Genomic DNA, 25,808 nt, shown 5'->3' with positions numbered 1-25,808 from the left:
TATTCTTAAACTTTACTAAAGGTTTCTTTTTCATCCTAAACTATTGAAAAAAAGTTCTTTTTCCATCTCTATTTTTGTTTCTAAACCAAGGAAGTCAATACCGTATCGGAAACTATACCGGTTTGGCTACCGGTACGATCGATATATTTCGGATACCGGTCAATACCAGTGTACCGTTTTGGGTTTACCGCTATTTTATATATTTAATACACACACACACACAAAATCTCTATTTACACACACATACACACACAGACTCTCCAACTTTTAGTCTCATAAATACCTTCCATTTCAACTATTGTATACTGATTGATATAGCAACTTAAAGATCAACTGGAGATTAGAATTAATGCAAGTAAAATAGTTGAAAAAGAAGAAAATGGAACTCTTAATTCAAACACCAAATCCAAATTAAGTAAAAGAATTGGAGAGATCAAATGTTAGGTGAAATAATGAAATTATCTACAAAATACTTTCACTATTGATTATTTTAGAAACAAAAACTGCCACAATTACAACAACAACAACAACAACAACAAAAAAACACAGCATTTTGTGTTTCAGTTCAATACGACCGGAATTCGCCAGTACGGCCGGTATTTTTTCCGGTACGAAATAGGAGTATACTTGTACCAGTGCACTGGTTAGTACGGTATGGACGGGCCGGTACGGTATAGTATCAGTAACACTGTTCTAAACTATTGAAAAAATTCTTTACAAAGTTTAGAGATGAAAAACAAACTTTTGTTAAAATTTAAGGACCAAAATAATATTTTATAAAAGCAAAAATAAAAAATGAAAAAATGTGTCTAAACCAATACATATACGACTCCAATTATAGACTAGTGTTTCATTTCAGAAAAGTCACAAAATGTCATGGTAAATTTAGTTACTTAAAACCTTTGTTACATAAACAACTACTTTGGGTGAGAGTCTAATCGATTCCTACTTTGCATAATTGAAATTTGTCTAAAACCTTAATAAAATGAGCTCAAATATGAATGAACTTTATAGAAGAGTTATTCATCGGAACAATACTCTTATAGATTTATTAACAAGAAGTAGATCGACATTAGGGGAATTAGTAATGTAAGGATGTTAAGCCATATAAAGACGAGCAGTCCTTATATCAATAGCAAACAACCTAATTATAGCGCTATTTTTCCCATTTAAACCCTAGCACACACCCATTTATTGCTTTTTTTTTAATTAGTTATGTGCAGACGCATGGTCACAACCAATTCTATATATCTCTTTAGACCATGACTAGTAATGACACTCTATTGCTTGCACTTGTAATGATTGCTACGTTTTTTTGAGATTTTCCTCTCCTGTCTTTGTCGGAGAAGATTCTACTCAAGGAAATGGCCCAGGGAGGAGGACACTTCCTTGTTAGAAAGGAAATCCAAGCGATCGAGCCAAGATTGGATGTTGCTTCTGCATCTGCATCATATCATCCAATCAAGTTGCTCGTGAGACCCCAAAAAAATGAAAAAATTTGTCTAAACCAATACATATATATACGACTCCAATTATTGACTAGTTTCTCATTTCGGAAAAGTCACAACATGTCATGGTGAATTTAATTGGGCAATGCGTGTAGATGCATCATGGCGTCAAACAAAGCATGTTTAAGGAAAAAAAAAATTTTTATTTTCTTTGTAATAGAGAAACAAAGAGTAGTTGTAAAGTTGTACTCACAACTTTAGCATATTCACATCATATCTAACATCTTGAGCTGTTGAAATGGAAGTATGAGCTTTTGAAAGTCCAATCTTTCTTGGCATCACTCCCTTCCATATTGTTATATTTGAAAATCTAAGTTTTAAGAGAATATTTTTAATTTAATGCATTGTCCTACAAACAAAAATTAGTAAGTTTTCACCTATACATCATATTATCTCTTGATAAACTTTACTCATCACTACGTCAGAAAAAGAAAAAGGGATATTGAGTTTTAAATATATACTTCAATATTTTTGCTAAGTTTAAATAGCAATAAATAATAAGTTAGATATGTGTTTATTAACCTTTCAAATCAAACCCAGATGTTTATTATTATTTTGCAAATTTTAGAACATTGTTAAATTAAATATTGGACTATATCAAAATGGCATAGAAGAAGAAGAAGAAAATAATTATTGGGAGCTAGTGGGATGTAGAAATTCAAATAGAAAAATGACATGAAGAAATGAGATATGAATCACGTTAGAGAAGAGAACATTTGGCTATCCGGGAAGGTTGAAATTTACACGATGATGCAATACAAAGTAATATATAAAAAGGCTCTTATAGAGAAGACAATGATGCAGATTGATTATGACAAATTTTTTTTTTTTACTTATTTATTCATCTAAACAAGCGATCGATAGACCTCTCTTGCAAATTGAAATTCAGTATCTTTGACAGGTAAAACTTCATTAAAAAAGGAATGACACCATCATATAGAACGTTTATATTGTTTTCCCTTGATTTCACACACCATTTTATGCTATGGTTATTCTCATATGTGTATTCATTCTTTCCTTTACTTGCCATCCTTTTCAAATTGTTCTGTTTTGGAATGCATTTTACATATGTTTTATTTTTATTTTTAGGCCTAAATGTAAAAACACTGACTAGGGTTTGGGCAAGGTTGTCAAATTTTGTACTAAAGGCCATTTCGATCTGACGTGGTGAACGAAATATTTCAGTACCTATTGATACCAATGTACCGTTTCAGAATTACTGTTATTTAATATTTATATACAAATTTATGTGTTTATATTTATTTATGTAAGTATGAATTTATTAATTTTTATATTTATCAACATAAAATTTAAAATCTCCATAATTTATAATATTAGCATAAGTACATCAACTGATATATTGTTTTAAATAACATTTTTTTCAATTTTTTTTATTATACCGACTGAGATGCCAATACCGGCCAAAACACCCAAGATATTCCTAGTACAAGCCTGTACAATTCAGTATTTTATTTGGCACATTTAAGAGTAGTGCCGGTATCGATTCAATAGCTAGTACGATATTGACTTTCTTGGGTTTGGGCCAGTTGCATAAACATTCCCTAAGGTTTTAATTATGCCTTATAACTGCATAAGGTTTCTATATTTGTCAAAATGACCACCGATTCGTGTCATCGCTCACATGATTTTCTACCCATAAGAGCAAACAAAGTGGCTCCCCCCCCCCCCCCCCCCACCCCAATTTGGCAGATATGAAAATAATCTCTGAAAATTATAAGAAAGAACTGAAACCTCATAGGGTGTTTTTGCAACTAACCAAATCCCAAAGGGCCTTTTTGCATCTTGGCATTATTTTAACAAGGGTATTTAGTGGAGGAGGTAGGGGGTTCAAACCACAGACATCCTGTATAAAAAAAAAAAATTCGAATGGTGTTGAATATATAATTTATTGTCTTCATCTTACTGTTTTAGAAAATGCCACAAATATGTATCAGACTTATTATTATTTGATGCTTTAACAACCAATGCTACCTAATACCTTTATAAAATGCCTAAGTGAACATCGAAAATGGAACCATGCAATTAAAACATAGATTAAGTTTGGCACATTAATTGTTTATATTGGAGTATATATTAGAGCATTCTCATCAGTTTGTTTAAAATTTTCCATCTATTTTAACATAAGGACCTAATTTTTCTATTTTATACAAGCACTTTGCAAAGACATACACTTCAGATTATCTATTATACACTCTATTTTCTTTATAATCTTTTTTTTTTCACCTACCCATGTGAAAACACACACACACACACACACTCTCTCTCTCTCTCTCTCTCTCTCTCTCTCTCTCTCTCTCTCTCTCTCTCTCTCTCTCTCTCTCTCTCTCTCTATATATATATATATATTCTAAACACTACTCTCTTTCACTGTCTCTTTATAATTTTTGAACACTAAACTCTCTATATCCACCCAAGCCTCTATGGACAAGCACTCCCTCACCTTCACTCATTTTCACTTTCTCTCTCCCACTTGAGCCTCCATGGCAACGGCGACAACAACGGCGGCTTAAGTTGACTTGGGTTTTTCATTAAGTTTTGTTTTGAGTTGATTTTGTTTTTGGTTGATTTTGAGTTGAGTTTGTGATGAGTTTTTAGATGGGTTAGAGTGGATTTTTTTTGGGTTGATTTTTTTCTTCTTCTTCCTTCTTCTTCTAGATTGAAGAGAGTTAGGGGAAGAGGGAGAGTTAAATGAGGGTGAGAGAGGAGAGAGAAAAAAAAAACAATCAAATAGAAAACTACAATAACCGTGTAAATATACATGATTTTACTATAGCAATATTGTATATGTACAACGTTATAGATGGACTGATGTGGGTAGTTTTTGAACAAAAATGTATAAAACTAACAACTTTTTCAATTTTACAATGTTTGATGCGAGTACTCCAACAAATTAGCTAAAACTTAAAACTAGTCTATAATAAGACAAGCAAAATTGACTGCTTCATAATGTAAAACATGCACAAAATGAAAATTGCATATAAAACCATCAATTTACGTCAAATCACTAGAGGAATAAATCGGGCACCACAAAGATGATTGGAATCTTTATTAAGGGAGTGAAGGATTCATTGAAAAGAGATGAACATATTTGAAGCTGCGGTTCAATACACTTTCAAGAGAAAGTCACAAACAATTCGATCTACTAATTCTTGATGATGCACAAAGTGAGTCAATTGTCCACACGTGTAGTGATTGGAGGTACTTGAAGAACAAAAGGTGAAGAACTTATAGAGAGCACCAGTGGGGTGCCGACCAAAGATCTTCTGAAGGTTAAATTAGTGACAGAAGGATCTCCAATAATTCTAAAAGTATAAAAGCTAGAAATTTTCACATATCTTGGAGAAGAAGAGTCTTGATGCTTATATAGTGATATAGAGCTAACCAAGATCCAGTGAACGTAGGCTCTTCCCTTATAAGGAAGATGTGAAGTTAATGCTCTAAGATCTTTGGGGCTTAATTTCCCATATCTTAAGGATACGAATATGTAAAGGGATCTTTAGGCGTAATGTGCAAGTTCTTTCCATATAGGGATACTTGAGTGGAGGGCACGGAAACAACGTGAAATAAGTATGAAGGGTCTTTGGTATAGAGACACTCGTCGACACCATGGGATGACAGGCAAGTGGTATTTGCCATTACGGGTCCCTTAAGGCATGGGAGATATGATGATTCTTCAAGAGACTGACGAGGCTTATAAGCCTAGCGACACAAGAGGAGCCTAACTAGTCCAACAAGGCGACACACTTCTATAGTGACCGAAGATGCCTTAGTGGCCGAAGATGCTTTTGGTGACTGAAAACTCTTTTGACGAGCTCATGAAGCTTTTAGTGACCAAAAATGCTTTTGGTGACCAAAGGATGTTGAACAAATTTTCGGGATGGTGAAAATATTCCCTATCACTAGAAAACCATTAATTTTAAATTAATTGGTGTTTGATTAATGTTTTTCCGTAGTCAAATTTACTTGTAAGACTTGGAGGCTGATGGTAAGAGTTAAAAATAAAAATTTTAAATATTAAAAATAAAAAAAGAAGAAGAAGAAGAAGAACACAGGAGGAGGTGGGGAGAGGAGGGTGCGGAGTGGCCAAATCTAGAAAAATAACAAATAAAATATGAAAAATCAATCTAGAACTAGTCAATCAAATATAAGAACAAAGTAACAAAAAATTAACACCAACAAATTCAAGACACTGAATCTGAAAATCAGGTTAGCCATAAGTTGGTTCATATATATATATAATCCATCAATGTGATTTGATTTCGTAGAGATACCAAAAGATCGTCTTGTTCAGCGCACCATGCTATCCTTAACTTCAACAGCTGAACAGAGATAATAATAATAAGCTTAATTACCAAATTTCGCACTCATGAGTCATGATAGTTTGAACTCTAAATCTTTCATGGTGTATATAAATATTAGTAAGGTAGAAACAAAACCCCCACTATTAAAGGCCAAAATAGGCAAGCTTGGTTTCATGCGGACATGGGACATTCCGTTACTACAGTGCATTTTTAATTCATCTGAACAAGGGGTAAAAAAATTTTAATTCATCTGATCAAGGGGGACAAACCAAAACAAAAAAGAAAAGAAAAAGAGGAAATAAAATGGAATAGAAAAATGGGACAAAATATAAATTTGATTGCTCAAAGATGGGATTGGAACCCAGAATACACGTGAAATTTTTGAGTGAAAATTGAATCTCGATATATTTTCACACTTCTCTATAGTTGCTCCTCCTGGAACTCTGACTCTCACCGGTATACATGTACTACAAAATGGGATAATTTGCAAAAAGGTAGTGGTATTGGCGACCTATTTTGTTTTTTTTTTTTTTAAAGAAAAAAAGAAAAGAAAAAAAGAAAAAGAAAAGGAAAGTATGTTAGCTGGATCAAGTGTGAGGAACAAAGAGAAAGGCGAGGTGTGTTGGGATAAAGATCAAGAGAGATGGAGGGCCATCTCCTGGAGAAGTACTTTCTTTTGAGATGCATTGATGATGCCTTTGCACTCAGCTTCCAGTAACACCTCTGCCATTATTGCAGCTGGATGCCCTCTGGGCTCCTCGGAGGCCCTCCTTAACATGAACACCTGAACATACATAATCAAATTGCCAAAATAAAGAACTTAGTCTTGAGTTCAAAAAATTGGGGATTGTTCAGAAAACAAACTAGAGATATACATTTATGTAGATGCATACATATACACAAAGGCTACAACTACAGAACACTATCTGATATCAGAAATTTTCACGCAAATATTCCTAAACGTCTTCATCTGACATGCACATAGATGCAAGCCAAGAATTTATTAATTTCAAACAAAAAATCTATATACAGCCTAGCCTATTCCCAATATACCAAAAATCAAAGTTTTTTTTTCCCGGAAAACAAAATAATAATAAGTAAAGACCTTTAAAACAAAGGATAAATTGCGTAAAAAATGATGTGATGACAAGTCAAAAGCACACATTGTAACTTCATAGTACATCTATAGAGTATAAAGATTGTATAAGAGCTCCGAGAAAGAGGGATAAGAAGCAACTCTCATGGCAAATAGTATGCCAATTAAGGTTTGGAACAATACAATAATGCAGCTGTGGCTCAAAGATAAGAGAATCCATGAATTTTATTGCAAAACTCTGACTTAATAGGAGGGTTCTTTTTCAACATGGAAAGTTCCTATTAGAAGGAAGGTCAATTGGTAATTACATTTCTTCTTTCAAAAAGAGCAAGAGAATTTTTTATTTTTTATTTCCCCTGTTCAGGGAGGGGGCCTTCAAGTTAAATTTGTGCACACACATGCATGATCTCTTATTTGAAATACCATATAGCATTCCCATAAAAACTGGGTCATGCGTTTCAGCTACAGACCACATCCAACCCAAGATCTAAAAGCCTTTTGTTGTTGCAGCAGGATGGGCAACCACTTCTTTTTTGTCAATCAGTTTTACAACATACAAATAGACAAAGATAGATTGTTGTTGATGCTAAGTTCAATCTAATTTCATGGGTATTAATTCATGTAAATTAACTAAAACAGTACAAAATTTATCCCATCATAAGCACATACAAAGGCACACATCAAAATGTTGTTACAGAAAATATATTATACCTGATCATGGTGTGATATTTCTAAGCAGCCAGGTTGTTTAATGAATGGCTCCCCATCTATTTGAACTGGGAAAGGACTTGAAGCATGTATTCTTATGACTTTCCCTTGAGCTAATCTTCTGGCTTGGGAAAGTCCAACCTATAAAGAAAACAAGCATTACTATCATACAGATAGATTATCTTTTTGTACTGGAAAGTGAAAATATTGACCCAAAGTTTTGTACAACCATGGCTATCAAGAAATTTTTCAACAATAAATCCCTGTATCTCATACGCTTCCATATAAGGTAAAAACTTGTATCCTCTTTTTGATAAGTAGAAGAGTATATATAGTCATGATAAAAATATGCAGGGGAGGTTGTTTGGATACTGTGTGTTTGCTTACAGCACGGTTGTTAGTGAAGCATAAAATGATCTTTTTACTTTTAGTAAAAAATTTGGTGTATTTTTATTTTATTTTATTTAAATTATAGCTTATGACAGTATCAATTTAAATTTAATATACATAGTAAACACAATATGTACAGAACTTTTGTCTAGATGTTGCTACATTTCAACATTGTACACCAATCTTTATATCAATATTAGATATATGAAATATTTAGAATTTGGATTGTCATGGTATGGAGAATACGCCATCATTTGAGTTGGAAAAAAAAAAGTCATGAAAATTATGGGTGATCAGTCGGTCAGGCTTGGAGTGGTGGTCAAATTGCTACTCAGCCTGATCCCCTTGATTAGGAACTTTGCCACATGCTGACCTACGGATTAGTCAAAACTGTCTGCATAGGAAGCACATACATGGCAAAAAGCAAAGCGTGTTCACGTTGGACACAGTTGCTTGTGTGTCTCAGTGTCTGTATGGTGTTTGGCATTTTATCTATTTATCTTGCTTTGGACATGGTCGATTGGGACACGGATATGAAAAACATTTGGGAAAAAAGGGGGATTAAGAAGTTGGTTTTTCAATCTAGTTGGTATTGGTCTCAACCCAGTCGCACACTCTCTCTCTCTCTTTGGTTGTTGTCATCTATCTCCACTCCAGCAAAGCTCATCAGGGCTGGTCTTGGTACTTCAACACTTGTCTCAATTAACTGGCACTGGGGTTGGCCCATTGGTGCTGCTCTTACCATTTCCTTATATATATATATATATATATATATATATATATATATATATATATATATATTTTTTTTTTTTTAAAGCTTTGCATTATATCATTATTATTACTATTATTATTTTCCTTTGAAATACCGAGATGACCGAAATAGATAATGTTCTTGTTTCTAAGTTCTAACACTAACCATTAATAATTAAATTAAAGTTATGCCAAATAGGGAATAGTACACTACCATTCCAAAGTTAGTCACAATATTATAGTAATTATCACCAATTAATATAAAATATGTTCAAAATTTTATTATGCATAAATATAAATTAATAAATTGTTGTATCCCCACTGTGTCATGCCCTTGTTTTTAAGAATACCGTGTCACCGTGCCCCGTGTTGTGTCCGTGTTTATGCTTCTTAATCGTCCGCGTTACACTTTTAGGTGAGCAGAAGGGTGTCTGTCAAATCCCCAGTCTAACACCCTCTACCTCAAGCTCCCATTCACTCCTAGCTCTTCTTACCAAAATGATTGAAATTCAATCATCAAACAACACACAGAAAATATTCAACCAAAAAATATTTTAAAAACTTCCGAGCTCTTCTTTTACCAAAATCACCCACAACAATTCGACTCAGACCTGGTCAATGTGGCTGAGTATATGATCACCCCTAATGAAAATGCAGTTTCAAACACTTCATTTATAATAATTAATGAGTAGTCAGGCTTTAGTTATCAAATATAATTGAACTATTCTTCAAGTAATTTATATGGAGTGTCTTAACTAGTGCTTTCAAAAGCAAAAAGCAGGCGCCAATGTGTTCCTATTTTCTGCATGAGCAATGTGCTTATTTGAGATTATTAAAATCTTTTAGTGTGCGCACATGAGAGGGAGAGAAATTGAATAATTATATTATAATTTTAAAATTTTGGGAGATTCAAATACATACTAGCACAGTACAATGAAAAAGAAAATAATATTAGGTTAATAAAACATGCCAGTATTGAGAAGCAAACGATATAAGAAGAATCTCAGACCTGAAGTTTGCCAAGGTGCCATGCTCCACAAACACATACAACCTCAAGCAATTTATCATGCATGGTCTGCAGACGAAAATCATCATCATGCTCATTGTCATTTTGCCAAAGATCTACTCCACCCATATAACTGCCAATGTTGAGGACAATTAAACCCTCAGAATCCTGGTGCAGGAAAAGGATTAGCAAACAGTGGCAATTACAACATGAAAGCAAATAAATTGGATAAAAAAAAAAAGGATCATTAATAATACTGTACCTTTGGAATCTCAATGTCTTTCCCATCAACTTCTAGCCAAACTTGCCATGGTAAGTCAGCACAAGTTCTATCCATTATATCCCTGGCACCTTCTTTGGCATATCGTAATTTATTCACAAACTGGTCACAAAATTTTAGTCAGAAAATTTTAAAGCTAAACAACATATTAAAGATAACAAGCCTCTCAAAGAACTACTATGGTTAAACCCATCACTGTAATTCTCCCAAGAAGAAAAGAACAAAAGATTAACCAAAAACATTGCAGTATGCAAACTGAGTAAACAATTTTTTTCCACTTCTCTCTTTCAAACTCATATTGCGTTGATAGATATATGCGTCACCTTATTGACAGGTCATTCTTGTTTGTAGCCATGATGTATAAAACAAATTCAATCAACCTATTAATGAAACTCAGCCAGCCAACCTTATTTCAAGGCAAGGCACACTGACTACCCTAATGTCCCAGTCCAAGAATAAACCATTGAGTAAACTATGTAAACTTGTAGACACTTTCGAAAAATCACATCTGGTCTTTTAAAGTGTCAGTGTAAATGCAAAAGATTCAAGAAATTATTACAACATGGACTCAATAATTATTCAACCAAAAAAAAAGGATGAACAGAAAGTAGTATAGCTACCTGACTACAAAACTTTTCAGGATTTATCTCCCGAGTAACATGAAATTCATATGCAACCTTTGCATCACACCCAATACCTAGAACATAAAAAGTAGCGAAGATCAGATTGACCCAGGAAAAGAGCACTAAAAAAAAGTAACTTCAGATAAATACCTAAATAGTTCATCATGAACTTTGATTGTACTTTATCAGGATTTCCTTCTCCGTTTTCCTCTCTTATATCAACTTTCCAGCGATCTAGCATTGTAACTGCAGCGTGATTTATGTCCTGCAAAAGTGTGGTCAAGCCACCTTGTCCATTAACTGTAGAGAAACCTCTTCCCCATTGCAGTACCCTTGACAAATCATTTCCTGTACCAAGCGGAAGAATAGCAACAGGTGGAGGTGATTCAAAATTGTACTTCTCGATTGCATCAAGAACCCATGAAACGGTGCCATCTCCACCACAGACCAAAACCCTAAAATATTGCACATTTTTGAACAAATCTAAACCCACCTCAGGGCCATGAGATGCACTCAATTCAAAAATCTGCAAATAGGAATAGTAAAAACTCAGACAAAATGGGTCTTGAAAATATAGCATTTTTCTTTTTCATTGGTAAGTTACACACACCAAATGGGTCTTGAACCCACAACCTCACCCTCCACCTAAAACTCAAGGGGGAGGAGGTGCCAGTTGAGCTAGAGCTCATTGGCGAGAGAGAGAAGATAGCATCTGAGAAACAACTTCTACATCTTTAGCCTATTTTGGTCTTACAGGTCACCTTATGATACTGATAAAATTATTGTCCAAGGTATAAAAAACAATTATAGATCATTGTGTTGCCTAATAGAGCAGAAGTTTAAAACATTTAGGATCATCCAATGATTCCTATCTAAATCATAGAGTGATTAGGGCAATAGATTCATACCCTAACAGAGGTTTCCTGGTACCATAAAACCATTATAGTGTGCAGATGATGAGATGACCAGGAGGAATTAGTGATGTTGCCAAAATATTATTTTATTTACTTTTTTAATTGAAAACTCAGTGCAGAAAGAGTCATTTATGTGCAGCCTAACAGTTTATTGAATATTGAGGAAAATTAATTCAGCTATTCCAAGAAACTACAAGTCATTCTTGCATAGCATTGTAGCAAGAATTCTTTTTATTTTTTGGCTAACATGAGTGTTTAGAGCTCTTCGAGCACCAGACTATTCAACTGGGTGTGTGTAGTTCCCCCACCCCAACAAAGGGCAGCCTCAAGATGCTGTTAGGATTTTTGAACTCAAGACCTCGTTTATCTTTAAGGCCCTGGGAACCACTAGATGTACTTAAGGTTAGCATTGTAGCAAAGCTAAACTATAGTTAAATATATGCAGGGTACAGAACAAAGAACAGTAACCTGGCTTATTTGTTTGGTTTGTGTGTTGTATTCTTTGGAGAGCAAAGGAGGAAGGGCATGGGCCCAAAAGGCTCTTCAACAAGCCAAAATAGTTTTTTTTTTTTGATAGGTAAAAGAGAACAAATGTGTAAAACTGAATTTTAGCGTCAAATGTCACACTAAAATTAATTTGTTATGATATGTGTAATGCACAACAGCAATTAACTTGTTCATAATCCAGGGAAACCTATGTATTATAACATCTTCAAGAGAGACTAAAGAGTACAATGAAATAAGGCATTTAATATCACTAATTAGTTTTCTACAGTCATTGATTCATGTAACGTATAAACAAAATGCTACTACAGCACTCAAAAAATCACCTGTACAGGGTTTAATAGCATGTTCAGTCTCCTCTGAAGAGTAGGCCCATGTTGACCTCCACTCCTGGCATTTATAAAGACCAAAAGAGGTCTTGCATCCTGTGGCAAATCAACCAGTTGATATCTTTTGATTTGACAATAGGTGGCAGTTCCATTTTTTTTTGGTACTGACCCATTATGGATACGCTTTACACTAACTGCATTGCCACTCTTCTTTAGATCGATATTGAAATCACCACCAGATCTCTTCAAACCAGCAAGGCCATTAAGCACTTTTCCGACAGCTGTATCAGTCACTGAGGCATCTTGCAACTTAACAGAACGAACATTTCCATGTTTGCTACGGTGGTTCCTTCGTCTCATCTGGCTATGAACAGAGGAAGATATAAATTCCTTGGCTATAGAACTTAGCACTTCACCTTCAGTGTTTTCTTCAATAACTTCTTTCACACAGAGTGGAGAAAGAATAATCCTTCTAAGAGGACCCAGATCACAAACATCACCATATTCTTTCGCCATTTTAGTGTGACATTTGACATGAATAAGGCGTTGGCACCATAAGCAATGCCATGTAGGAGATGCATCAAGAAAAGGAACACCACAAGGTTCATCACAGTAAAAACAGAAAGCAGACATCTCAGGATTATCATCCATATCACCCCACCTTTCTGACCAGTGGTGTCGAACATGGTTAAGACCAGCTTGTGCCACACACTTACAATCGTTTTCTGTTAACTGAGAACAATAGAAATGAGCTGCTACACCACAAACAGAGCAACGATGAACAAGGGTTTGTGATGAGGCTTTTGTACCTAAATTTTGAAGAGACACCAAGGAATTCAAGCAAACATAGCACATGGATGGCTGTTCACCATCAGCAAAATCTTCTATCCACATATGATGTGATAGAGGAACCTTTAGATTCTTCCAGACTTTTTTCTTTGCTTTGGCAGCAGCTTCAACCCATTTTAGAGATTTCCTTTTTTGCCACTTAAGAAATGCATATATGACAGCTAGAAGCCCAAATGATCCAGTTACCAGCCATTTAAAAATAAATGGACCATAAGCATCGGAGCAAATCAGCAACCATGCAAGTGAATTTCTCAAATCAATCATGGTGAACCTTATATCCATTGTCTATTTCAGTTTTGTTTACTGTAGACAGAATGAAAGATATCCAAATAGACTATGCATGCAAAACCTGATCAGATAAAAAAAAAAAAAACCATTCATGAGAAACAAATCAACATAAGTAAATAGAATTTACCATTGTAACTGCACAAATATATGAGGTCTGGCAACCATTGTTTTCTTTTACTTAAGTTCAAACTCTAATGAGCTAAGTTCTAGTTCTAGGCTTAGTTAGATACCATTAAAAATAGGATAAGTTATCGCTACCACCCATGTGGTATACCGTATACCCTTAAATCATGGAACGACTCTGTATTTTATATCGTGACACTTACCTACCTTGTGTTTAGCTTTATGAGGCATTTATGTCCTGTGCAGTTTGCTTTATGAGGCATTTCCGCTAATTTTATAGGAATTTAATAATGTGACAAGTGCTAACAACAACCGTTGAGAAGATAACACCCATGGGGAAAGAAAAAATAAATAAATAAAAAGATTGTTCTACCTTAAAACTTGCACCTTCTAAACAGACAAACCAAAATGAGGATTAAAGAAGAAAGTTAGAAAGAACACCAGAAATGTGAGGGTAGAACAATTTTCTCTTCAATTCTTTCTCTATATGTAGTGTTAAAATTTGGCACATCATCAAATTCTGTTAAAATTAGAGAAAATAGCTCATAAAACAAACTAGAAGGGAGGTAAATGCCTCATAAAACTAACAACAAGAGGGGGGGGGGGGGGGGGGGAGTATCAGAAAATAAACCACAAGGTAATTCCATGTTTTATAAGTATACCACATGCAAGACAAGAATGTATTGACCAAGAGCCTTGTAGCTCAACTGGTTGGCCTCTTCTGGTGTTTCCAACAAAAACATCCAGGGGTCAAGTCCCCCCCAACCCCAACTATCAGTGTGAGTGTGTGTAATGTATTGACTAAAGATGGAGTCGTGTATTGGGGAAGTGAAAAAGAAGAACAAAGGCTTACCTAAATGAAAAATGTGTAATCTAGTGCTAAAGCAAGCTTTAAAGAAGTGGGAGACTCAATCAAAACTTAAAAAGGAAAATGATGTAGGACAAATTAGGGATTTGTCTACTTTTAGTTGTTGTGGATTTAGGGTAGGAAAGAAGAAGCACTAGAGAGAAGCTAGGGCTGTGTGAACAGAAACCCTAGAAAGAAAGAAGAGAAAATAAAGAAAAGAGAGAAAGAGAAAGAAACAAATTTCGCAGCTTAATGTAGGCCCCTTGAGATCTCACCTTAATCCTCTCTTTTTCTTGGAAAAGTCATCTATCAAAAGTGTAGGACACTAATCACTATTTAAGGATAGTGTAACTAAATATAGTTTCTTCGAACCTACTCATATGACTTCAAGACAGTTATTATACTGATAAATCCAGCTCTCAGCATTTCACCACTGCTCAAACCTGACTACCCATCGGCATGGAACAAGCCAAGGCATGAAGATTAACTTATTCAAACATCTAGGGGTGGGAATTTACTGTGGCAATAACGGGATAGGCTAATTTCCATAGGGTCAAGAAACAAGTGAATCACTCCCTATTACTCCTAACCAGCTACGTTTTATTCTATTATTGACGAACATACATACAGCTCACATTATGCTTCCATTTCCTATGCTCTCCTGCATACTACACATTAAATCATCCTCACTACTAGCGCCATCTAACTCTGCAACCAATCCCATTAAATATAAAAATCCTAAATTTCTCAAATCAAAACCATGTAGCCCGCACGAAAACAAATCAGAAGCGAAAATCTCTCGGGCCCTTTCTGAAATTTATAACATTAAACCACTGTGGTGGGGTTTATGAGTTTTTAAAATTAAAAAAATTATGATCGTTTCTGAGAATTAAAGAAGAGTGAAAGACCGAGATCATTTCGAACCAGATATGACAATTGTTTCATTAATGAAATGGAATGAGAAAAGTCACACACAATTCAATTAATAAATGGAAATTTCAACTAAAAACTAATCAATCTCTGATTAAAATGTGAAATATTATTCATTCCGAGAGCCAATGCCAAAACGCAAGAAAAAGCAATGGTAATTTCTAGCTAAAGCTTCATCGTTTGCCGAAATTCGAAGCAAAGACAATCGTATAAAAACTTAAATTTAAAATTAAACCAAACATTCATATCAAGCAAATGATTAAAACGATCAAAATCCACCTGAATCAAATTCCGTGGTGTATCAAAAAAAAAAAAAAAAACCTAAACACTGGAATTTGAGATCTAATTGATCAAATACAAATAATACACACAAAGAAAACGCAAAAAAATAAATAAATAAAGAAAGAAAGAAAGAGAAAGGAATCGAAACATTAAAAGTGAACCAGTGTTACCTGGAGAAGAAACCCTAGAATTCATGGCTTACGTGCTTCGGAGTGAGAGAGAAGGAAACGAAATTTCTCAGATGCGAAGCGAAAAAGAAAGAGAGAGAGAGAGAGAGAGAGGCTTTTGATATTTTTGGATAAAACAATCAGTATATAGTATTAGTATTATTTATTATCATTATATACTAGTTGTTGAAGAATATAGAATAATTATTAATTAAAAATATAAAAATATAAAAAGTGGAAAGACGAGGGAAAAGCGCGGGACTTTTTTTTTTATTTCGTATGCGCAAACAACACGGCTTGATTTACCTTTTGCTTAGCTTGCTTGCTTACTTTGGAATCGACAAGCGTTATGTGTGTCGTCGGCCGTGTGAAATTACGGAAATGTCCATATGATCCTCTCTCTCGACGGTTTCCGATATCTTCGGAATGTCTTCGTTGCTAGCTGTGAATGAATCTTTTAAATTTTTTGTTGACTATTTTAGGAATCCAGATTCTTGAATCTTCTGACCCGTTTCCAAGTGGGGCCGGGGACCGTTTCCCGTTCAGTTCAAATCTCACCATCTACTTGTATTTTTGTAGATATTTTTTTTTAGATAGGTAAACTAATCGTGACAAAGCTTCGGATATAATGGATCAAATATGAAATATCCCTAGCAATATGTAAGGTACTGTGCAGTGCACTTGACAAAACTTTGGATATTAGGCTTTGTTTGGTAACATGTGAGTTGAAAATATTTTATGAAAATGAAAATATTTTCAAATGTTTGTTTCTGTTTTAGTGAATACACCGAAAAAGTATTTTCAATGTTTGGTCTTGTGTATAAAAGCGTTTTTTCAAAAAATATTTTCCTTTGTTTGTCTTTGTAATGTAAAACATTTTACAGGAAATCAATCAAAAAATATACTACAATTGAGCATCTCAACATACCTATACACATCATATATGCACATCCATTAATTGCAATCACAAAAAATATTAACATATACAAATCCAAGTTTTACATAACAATTACAGAGGTATCCACATACAAAAATCAGAAAATCAACGATTCTTTCATGATTATTCACCCAAGTTTAGATGTGCCATTTTATTGAGCTCATCTTTGGGCAGGACTTGAGATGCTATTGCATTTAGCATTCTTACATTCAACTTTGCAATCTTTATTGCATGGTTCCCCTGCTCAATTGCAATATCTAATTGATATTTCAATAAATTGTATTTAACATCTCCTGTGCAGTAGGGGCTCTCTTCAATTGAAGGAGTTCTGGTACTTGAGCTGGAATGAGTAGAATATATATTGGATGAAGAACCTTGTTGCACATTCCTACCATCAATTTGCCAAAACCTCATAAAAGCAACTTCTACCTCCATTTTATGCTTAAATGCATTGTGATTAGCTCTGAAATATTGATGAACTTGGGAACAGGCTTCTTCCCATGTGCCGTACACACCAGGCACAAGGCCAACAAAAACAACATACGTCTTTACCCTTTAGGTGGTGAATATGATAAACAGTTTAAAAACCAAAATTGGCATATATATTTAGCATAGGGGATTATTTGACATACCATTCAATCAAATGTGTAAGCAAGAAAATGATATTTTCCAAGAAAATGATTTTTTTTCCTGCAATACAAGACAGTGTAGACCTATTCAACCATCATCTCAGCCTCCACAATAATTGTTGTTAAACCATCCAAATTCACATAAATATTATAACAAGCTCAATTCAAGAACAATGCTAAATTCAGTTTACTAAAATATTCACAAGCTATCATATACCTTCACAAACACTTATTGTAGATAACATTATGCACATATATTTTATATACAAATATATATATATATATATATTAATATCTAAATTAATAAATATATATAGCGGATCTAGTACAGGGATAGGTTTGAGTGGTGGGTTTGAGGTAGTGGCAGAGCTAGGATTTTAGTCTAGAGGGGGCAAAATTAAAAGACGATATTAAAAGTGAAATTTATCTAAAAAACATTAATCAACAATAATAACAAAATAAATAAACAATTGTAAGCAAATATGAATATATTTCATATTATTAAAATAAATAAACAAAAACAACCAATTCATAGCTACTAAAAAATTTACAAACTGATGGAGCAAAATATGATTAGTGTTACTTAAAAAATATAATGAATAAATGTTTGAAATTATTTTTTGTGATTGGTGACATGCAAATTTGTAAGACATAAGTAGTAAAATTTATAATATCTCTAGCATCATTTAAAGATAAAATGCTGTGAAAAGTATCATAGATAGTAAAAATTGTGTAAATAATGACATAAAAAAAATAGTGAAATAGGAGCAAGTTGCACGTAGACAAGACAAAAGCAATGATTTGGTCACTTTCAACAAGTAGAAGTTTTTTTTTCTTTTTTTGTTCCCTCCATGTGACTACTAATACAACAACAAAAAAAATTTAGGAGTCAGGGGGGCAGGTGCCCCCCCTCGCCCCCCTCTGGCTCCGCCAGTGGTTTGAGGAGACGGTGTCCGAAGTGGGACAGATCAAGTGTTGGGATGCTAAAATCAGTGTGGGTTTAGTTGCAGTGGGTAGATCGGGTACATGCATTGCTCAATTTGGGCTTGTTTCATTGGAGTTGGGTTTGAGCAAGATGGAGGGAATGAGGATGGGCAGGGAGAGAAGAAAAGCCGAGAAAGAAGAGAGAAAAGAAAGGAAGAAAAGGAAAATAGTACTCACCGTCGCGTGGAAAGGAAGAAGATGGCGCGATCTGACCAATGAACCTTACTTAGGTTGTCTTCTACTCGTGTCCCTTTGAGCTCTCTCTCACTCTCTCTCTCTCTTTGAGTGTGTGAGTCCAGAAATTGAATGAAGGTAAAATGGAAGTGTAAATCCATTTACGGGTTAGCTGGGGTTATTTTACGATCAATTGAAAATTATGTACGGCCGTATTTTCATGTGCACCCAAACACACGCCTTGGTGTAAAATATTTTCCAAATCTCCATTTCACCAGAAACAAACATAGCCTTAATGCATCAGAGCATTGTGGGTTCTACTTAGATAAACTGGTAAAATCTCTTATGATTGAATAAAAAATCTGAGATTCAATCTTTGCCTATATCAAAAGTTAATTGGTGTCTTAATCAAATGATAATATGCACAATCATTAGAGCATTAGCATCAGTGTATTAAATATTAAATTTTTTACATTTAACACACCAAACTCTAAAAAACCGGCATTTGTGTACCGTGTCAATCTATTTTTAGAACGGTACAATAGAAATTGTAAAAAAAAATTGTCATTATTTTATTCTACATTTTCTCTCTCTTCTCACGTGTCTTTCTCTTTCTCTACCGTCTACCTATCTTTCTCTCAACCTCTCTTTTTTTTTCTTTTTTTTTTCTCAGCCTCTCTCTCTCACTCTCAATCATTGGCGGCTCTACTTTTATGTGAGGGAGGTCCTAGGACCACCCTCACTTGTCAAAAAAAGAAATTTATACATGCAAAAAAAATTTTATATAAACAATTATTTTAAACTAATATGTTCTGTGTTCACCCTGACTTGAAAAAAATGTGTATATATACTTTTAAAAAATATATTACATACTAAATTAACCTTTTTTTTCTCAAAAAAAAAAACTTATTTTGACTACTCTAATAAAAATGTTGAACACCTTTATTAATAGGGATGGACCTAGGTAGGGACCCAAGTCCCCTTGGGTCCGATTTTTTTTTTTTTAATAGTTATTATATGTTTAATTTTTGTAGTTGGGCCCCCTTCCAAAACCTTAGGTCCTCGCTAAATTGTTTTGCAACTACAGTAAATTGATATAAATACCAGTTGACTGTAGTAAATTGTTAAAAATAAAATAAATATTTTATCAAGATTATATCTCTTTCTTCAATTAAAAAATTCAAATTCTCTCTCTTCCTTTATTATTTTAATGAGTTGTTTATATTATTTTAGATGAAGTGATAAAAAAATAGAATATTTTTTATTGGATGTATAGTAAAGTGAGGTGATATAATAAATAAAGTAACTTTTTGAGATGCTAAGAGCTAAACACTTTAGCACCACCATTGTGAATGCTCTAACTTTAACCAAAAAAAAAAAAATCCTAGCAAGCCTAGTTTTAAAAAAAAGCATTAATTTTTTTTGAGTATTTATAATTTTTTTATTACTATATGGATGCCTATTTGAATTTTTTTTTTCCCTTTGTACTCTGGCCCTTGCTAGTTTAAAATCATGCGTCCACCCCTACCTCAAGCCAAAGCATAGCACAACAAATCAACTACTTTTCTTAATCAATTGTTGGAAATGGGTCCAGAGGTGGATAGACTTGGAGCTTACATCCATCCCTAATCTGCAAGACTGCAACAGTTGAAACATCTTTGCTTATTTTCTCAACAATTTTTTGTTATACTCCGGCCCCCCTAGCTTGAAATCCTGGGTCTGTCCCTACCTTTACTTGATAATCATAAGAATTTGAGTTCAGTATATATAAGAGTAATGTAGATCCACAACATTTTCATAATAATTTCATAATAAATCTTATGTAGTAAGCTGTTACTAATTCTAATTCGCGTTCAATATTGACATGTTTTATCGTTGCATAAGATTTGTTATGAAATTGTTGTGGTTACTTTATTATTCTCATATCAACATTTTCAATTTGCACTATCTTTTATTAGTCTTTTTTTTCCTTATTCTCTTTGTTTGTACAAAAAATTGTAATATTTCATGTATTTGCATTTTTTTTGTGAATTGATATATTCAATTTGTCTCTTTGTTAAATTTTGTATAATTTAAGTTTTTTAATGATCACCCTAAAAAAAATTTCTAGAGCCGTCACTGTTCTCAACCTTAGTGTAAGCCAGCGATCTCTACTACAACCAATCTCACCAAGCAGCCAAACTCCACTACTACCGATCTCGCCCAGCTTCTAGTATTTCCATGTTGCCTTCTCGCTACCTCACCCATTGCCAATCTAAGTTGTCTGGGTCATGGGTTGATTTTGACAAAGATTTTGGTGGGTTTATGACGTGGGACTTGGGTGGATTTTGGCTGCTAGTTGGTGGTTTGCAGGTCAGTTGTTTTTTTTTCCCCTCGATGATGGTGAGTTTCATGTGGTGATGGTGCTTTACTTTTTATTTTCTTTACTTTTTTCCTCTGGTGGTGGTGGGGGGTTTATTTAATTTCCTCTAGTGGGTTTTTTGTGATTTTGGTTTGTTTTTAGATTATTTTGTTGTTGCAAGTTTGGTTAGATTTTGGTAGAATTGAGTTGTGGTCATGGTGGCCAATGGTTATTGGTGGTGAAATAATTTTTTATTTGGTTTGTGGGTTGTGCAATAAAATGAATATTTTAATTGATTGAATATATTATTTTAATGTATTGAATATGAAAATAGAAGATCTAATGCAGAATGTATCATAAAATGGTGTGTTAAAATAGATAAAATAGGATTTGGTGTGTGAAAATGGCAATTGAGATAGAACTGCTAATGCTAAATTATCTATTGTGGGGGTAAAAGGACCCAAGTGGGCATATGGGCCTTTGGACTGTAGCATGGAGGGCCAACCTGCTCCAAAATTAAACTCTACGAATTGGCCCATACGCCGAGGTTCCGGGGATACAGCCGAGGGCGAGCTTCTCCTCGAACAGATCCGAGAGAACTCAAAATTTCATTATGAAGGTCAAGGCACAACTCTGGAAAGACTAATGGTTAAAGGGGGACACCCTGAACCTTCTAGATGCACCGGTGTTAAAGAAAATATCAAGAGTAAAGGCTGCCACCTCCGCATTAAAGGCCCTGCACCTACCTCCCTGGCCGCATTAATGGGGAAGTGACCCTTGAACAGTAGGGTTGAAACTTCTAGTCACTTTCCAAAAAGTATCAGGGAAGGAAGTATTTAAGGGGGGTGAAGGCCAAAGAGAAGGGGAGATCTGCAATAAAGAAAGAAACTAAGAATTGTAACTTTGAAGTAAGAAACAGAAATAATATAGAAGTAGTCATCGGCTTACGTCCGAGGAGGCCAATTTACAACTATCTTTTGTTATTTACATGTGTTTGTAACTCTTAGCATGTTCTCAAGTTCTCAGTACTCCTAATCTAGGTTTCAAGCCCACACTCTACAAATTTTATTGTTTAAGGCTCATTGTGCCTGAGCCTGTAGTTGTCTTTGGGTCCAGGTGCAATTGTGCGCTTACATCTATCAAAAGCCCAATTCTTACTGGTAATATCAAAAAGCTCAATTATCTCATTGGCAATATTAAAAGCCTAAGCTAGTTACTTGGCACTATTAGTAAAAAAACTCAAGGTTGTTGATTCTTTGGAAGATACCATATGTTAATGATGAAATCACCTAAACTCATAACCACAATCATTTCAAATCTAGTTATGTACCCATGGGATTTATCTTTAAGAACCCATGGCTACTTATCTACTTCCAAAACTCATGGAAAGTTATGATTATTTGTCCTAAACACAGGAGATTCATATAAAAACCCCTGGTCCCTATTTATTTTACGTCCATGATGCTATGGTAGATTATTCATCTTACAAGCTCATCATTTAATTCATGACATGATTATTGGGTTTTATTTGGAACCCATAAACATTACCTATATTATTCTAAAAAAAACATGGAAATCATTATTTAAAAATAGTAGTTATTATTCACCAAGATTTTTGAAATAATTAAGCTTATATCAAATACTATTATTTTATTATCTTACAAATCATTACCCAAGAACCTATTACAAATATCTACTAAAACTCTAAAATATATAAAATATTTACTAACGATGAAAGCCCATGAGGATTAAAAAACCCATGGCAACATGTGTCAATATTTTCCATTTTGTAGGAACCACGAAGTAATAGAGAGGGAACAAACCTAAGTGAAGAGAGGCACAAAAAAGGCCCAGTTGAAGAGTTCAGCCCATGTAGACAAAGCCTAATTTGAAGTCCTAGCAAAGGCAGCCCAGGGCAAAAGATATAATCAACTGGACAACTTCTCTCTTATCCATCCCTAGCCAAGGTTCAATTGGAGGATTCCTCAAGAAGCAACCAGATCTTTATGACTAAACTAAGAGCCATCAAATTTTTGCCACTACCTTCCCTGATGTGGACAATGCCCAAAGGTTGGGCTGGCAACTAAAGTCTGATGGATCTTCCTCAAAGCTCTAGTTCTAGCAGAAGGAGGCCAAAACCAAATTACTCAAACCTTAACAAAACAGCTCCTTAAATGCCAAAAATGTTCAAGAATCGGTTCATGCACCAAGCCCATGAATCCTAAAAGGGGAAAATTTGGGAAAATATGGTTTGGAGGGCATGAAGGGATCTCCAACGGATTTTTCTGAAGTAAGCCTAAAATTTGACACCTAGCTTAGGGTGCTAAATCCTACTCTCTAGGGTTCAAATCTCAGTTGCAGCAACCAAGATTCTACCCTAATACCTGCCTTAAGCTCATTGGTTGAAGTCAATCCCAAGCATCTCAGCATTTCATGCAAGATTACCCAAATATTCACCTCCATCTGATGTTATCCAAAATAGCAAGACATCCCAAAAGAAAAACCATCATTTTTAGTCAAATCCTTGAACGAGCAATCGGGCAACCTTCTTACAGATCATCCCTACGTTTTTGGACTATTGCTAATTACTTGCTTAAGCTCCACTATAAAAGAGAAATCTCATTAGCTTTACCAACACACACCAACCCTTTTGAAAACTTATGTTACTCTTGTTATTTTGATCCTCAGCTCATAAAGAAAAGCCTTCTTTAGCTTGTAGACTAGTTCTCCCAATTCATAAATAACCTCCTTCAGTCCATAAAAGCTCACATTCATCTACCCAGAAACATTCCTTGCCCTTTTCAACAAATCCTAATTCCGTAAATGTTCCCAAATCAGTTATAATCTACCTTCCCCCCACAAAAGATTGAATACAGCTAAGCCTTCTCATTATTTCCCTTTATTTTACCACAAACTAGTTCACCCATTTACTTAAAAATAGCCTTTACAATCCCACATTTATCCTTAATATTTATTTCATAAGATCTTAGTTGAAGCTTCACTGCATTGAGCTGGAATCTTTCTCTCGCTTCATCTCATGCCAAATAACCTTTTTTTTTTTTTTTTTTACCATGGAACCTTCGGTCTTTACTTTTTGCTTTTCCATTGAAGGATATAATGTGTTTGTAACAATGAAGTTTTTTCCTCACATTGATGTGGTAGTAGCAGATAGTACCCTGGACCATTTTGATTGAAACACACAAGGATTTTCTAATGTGGACACTTAGAAATTGTTTGGGATGGGCTAAAATTTTCAACTTATTTGCAATTTTAGCTTATTTTTGTTATTATTCATGGGTTCCATTGCACTTTTTGATACTATTCATGGGTTTCATTGTATTATTCAACTTTTTTTCTACACTTTTAGCAAAAAGTTTTTATCTCCAGCTATGCCCATTTGTTTGCACTTTCCTCTGGTAAAAAGTGTTTTTTGAAACCCAAAAAATAATATTTGCATTTGGTAAGGTTTAAGCACTGCTTTTTCTAAAAAGCTGCGCTTTGAAATGTGAAGGCCTTGCGCGCTTTGGCACGGCAACTTTGAGCTGCAGTTGCAAAACGTACAAACGCGTTTTCTCAAAACAAAAATATTACCGTTGGTGGGTTTCTCTTTTTCTTAAATTGCCCATGGTTTTTTCTGCTCCTCTATGCTGTTGTGCAGCGGCATCTTGTCTTCTACAAAGATTACAAAAAAATAGCATCTAGTCCAAGTTCAATTCAATAACAAATTTCCAAATCCAAACACAAAAAATCTATAATAAATTCCCAAATCAGTTAAGGAAAAAAAAAATCAATCCCTTGCAAATCAGGATTCCTCAAAATGCAAAACAAAAAAACATCGGAATATAGAGAAATCTTCCCTTGTGCAGTATCTCCCTTTCGTCTGCTCTGCTCTAATCTAATCTTCAGTCAATGACCGGCGACCACCTCTCTCTCTCTCTTTGTTGTTCTTCAATTTCTTTGGGTTTGTCGAGATCTCTCTTTTTCATTTTGATCTTTCTCACTCTCTCCCCTTTGATGAAGTAATAGTTTAGAGGTGTTGAAACTTGATAGAAGACAATGTGAAGAAGTGTGTGGAGGAAAATAGAGATAAGGGAGAAATAAAGAAGACAAAAGGTGAAGAAAATGTGGCAGGGAAAAAAAGGGGGGAAAAAAGGTGTTGTGTTGGTTTTGGATATACGTGTGGTGTGGGGGAAGGGCATGAACAAAATTTTTTTTAAGTAAGCCTATGAAAAAAAAATTATATTAGAGTAATGTTATCTTTAAAATATTTTTACAACAATTTTTAATTAACAATATTTTTATGACAAATTTTAGTTAACAATAAATTATTATTATTATTATTATTAAGTAGTTTTTTTTTTTTTTTTGAGTAAGTATTATTAAGTAGTTGATTTAAGTATGAAATAAACTCTCTTATATATACATCAGGGGCGGAGAGAGGGGGGGGGCGTGGGGGGGCAGGTGCCCCCCCTGAACTGCCCCCACTGAACTTGCAAATTTTTTTATATATAATTATAATATAGTATATTGGTATGTTGTGGAATATGGAGTGGACGAAGTGGTAGTCTATAGCGGAGAAAAGTGAAAAGAAAAGTGATCAAAAGTGAAGATAAAGATCAGAGAGAAGGGAAATAATATGTGTGGAGGAGAAAAAAAAAAGAAAAAAATAATAAAGAAATGTGTGGATGAAGAAAAAAGAGATAAGGGAAAAATAAAATAAAAAATAAGAAGTTAAAATTAAGAAATGCTATCACAATATTTTTACAATAAATCTTAAGTGTAGGGTAGGTACTAGCTAATACTAGTGAATAAAAATAATTTAAGTGG

The 25,808-nt window shown here is 34.3% G+C and overlaps 1 protein-coding gene across 1 annotated transcript; it reads right to left on the bottom strand.

Annotated features, from left to right (window-relative positions):
- Positions 1-6,147: 6,147 nt before the first annotated feature.
- On the bottom strand, positions 6,148-16,054 carry LOC142631522 (diacylglycerol kinase 2). Its single transcript, XM_075805688.1, has 8 exons — positions 15,920-16,054; positions 12,428-13,628; positions 10,834-11,209; positions 10,681-10,757; positions 10,043-10,162; positions 9,784-9,948; positions 7,638-7,775; positions 6,148-6,614 (listed from the first exon to the last, which is right to left on the bottom strand). The coding sequence occupies exons 2-8, from the start codon at positions 13,559-13,561 to the stop codon at positions 6,465-6,467; spliced, it is 2,160 nt and encodes a 719-aa protein (XP_075661803.1). The 5' UTR covers positions 13,562-13,628; positions 15,920-16,054; the 3' UTR covers positions 6,148-6,464.
- Positions 16,055-25,808: the final 9,754 nt, after the last annotated feature.

The sequence above is a fragment of the Castanea sativa genome, chromosome 4 (genome assembly GCF_040712315.1).
Source record: "Castanea sativa cultivar Marrone di Chiusa Pesio chromosome 4, ASM4071231v1".
Lineage (NCBI taxonomy): Eukaryota > Viridiplantae > Streptophyta > Magnoliopsida > Fagales > Fagaceae > Castanea > Castanea sativa.
This window is presented reverse-complemented; position numbering and strand designations above follow the sequence as displayed.

What these genes read in the sequence shown, in the direction of transcription:
- LOC142631522 (XM_075805688.1), bottom strand. Translation starts at nt 13,561, where the DNA reads ATGGATATAAGGTTCACCATGATTGATTTGAGAAATTCACTTGCATGG. An exon ending in CTGAAAAGTTTTGTAGTCAG is followed by an intron (nt 10,163 to 10,680) that starts GTAGCTATACTA and finishes TTTTGTGACCAG; the next exon opens with TTTGTGAATAAATTACGATA. An exon ending in AAGACATTGAGATTCCAAAG is followed by an intron (nt 9,949 to 10,042) that starts GTACAGTATTAT and finishes TTCCTGCACCAG; the next exon opens with GATTCTGAGGGTTTAATTGT.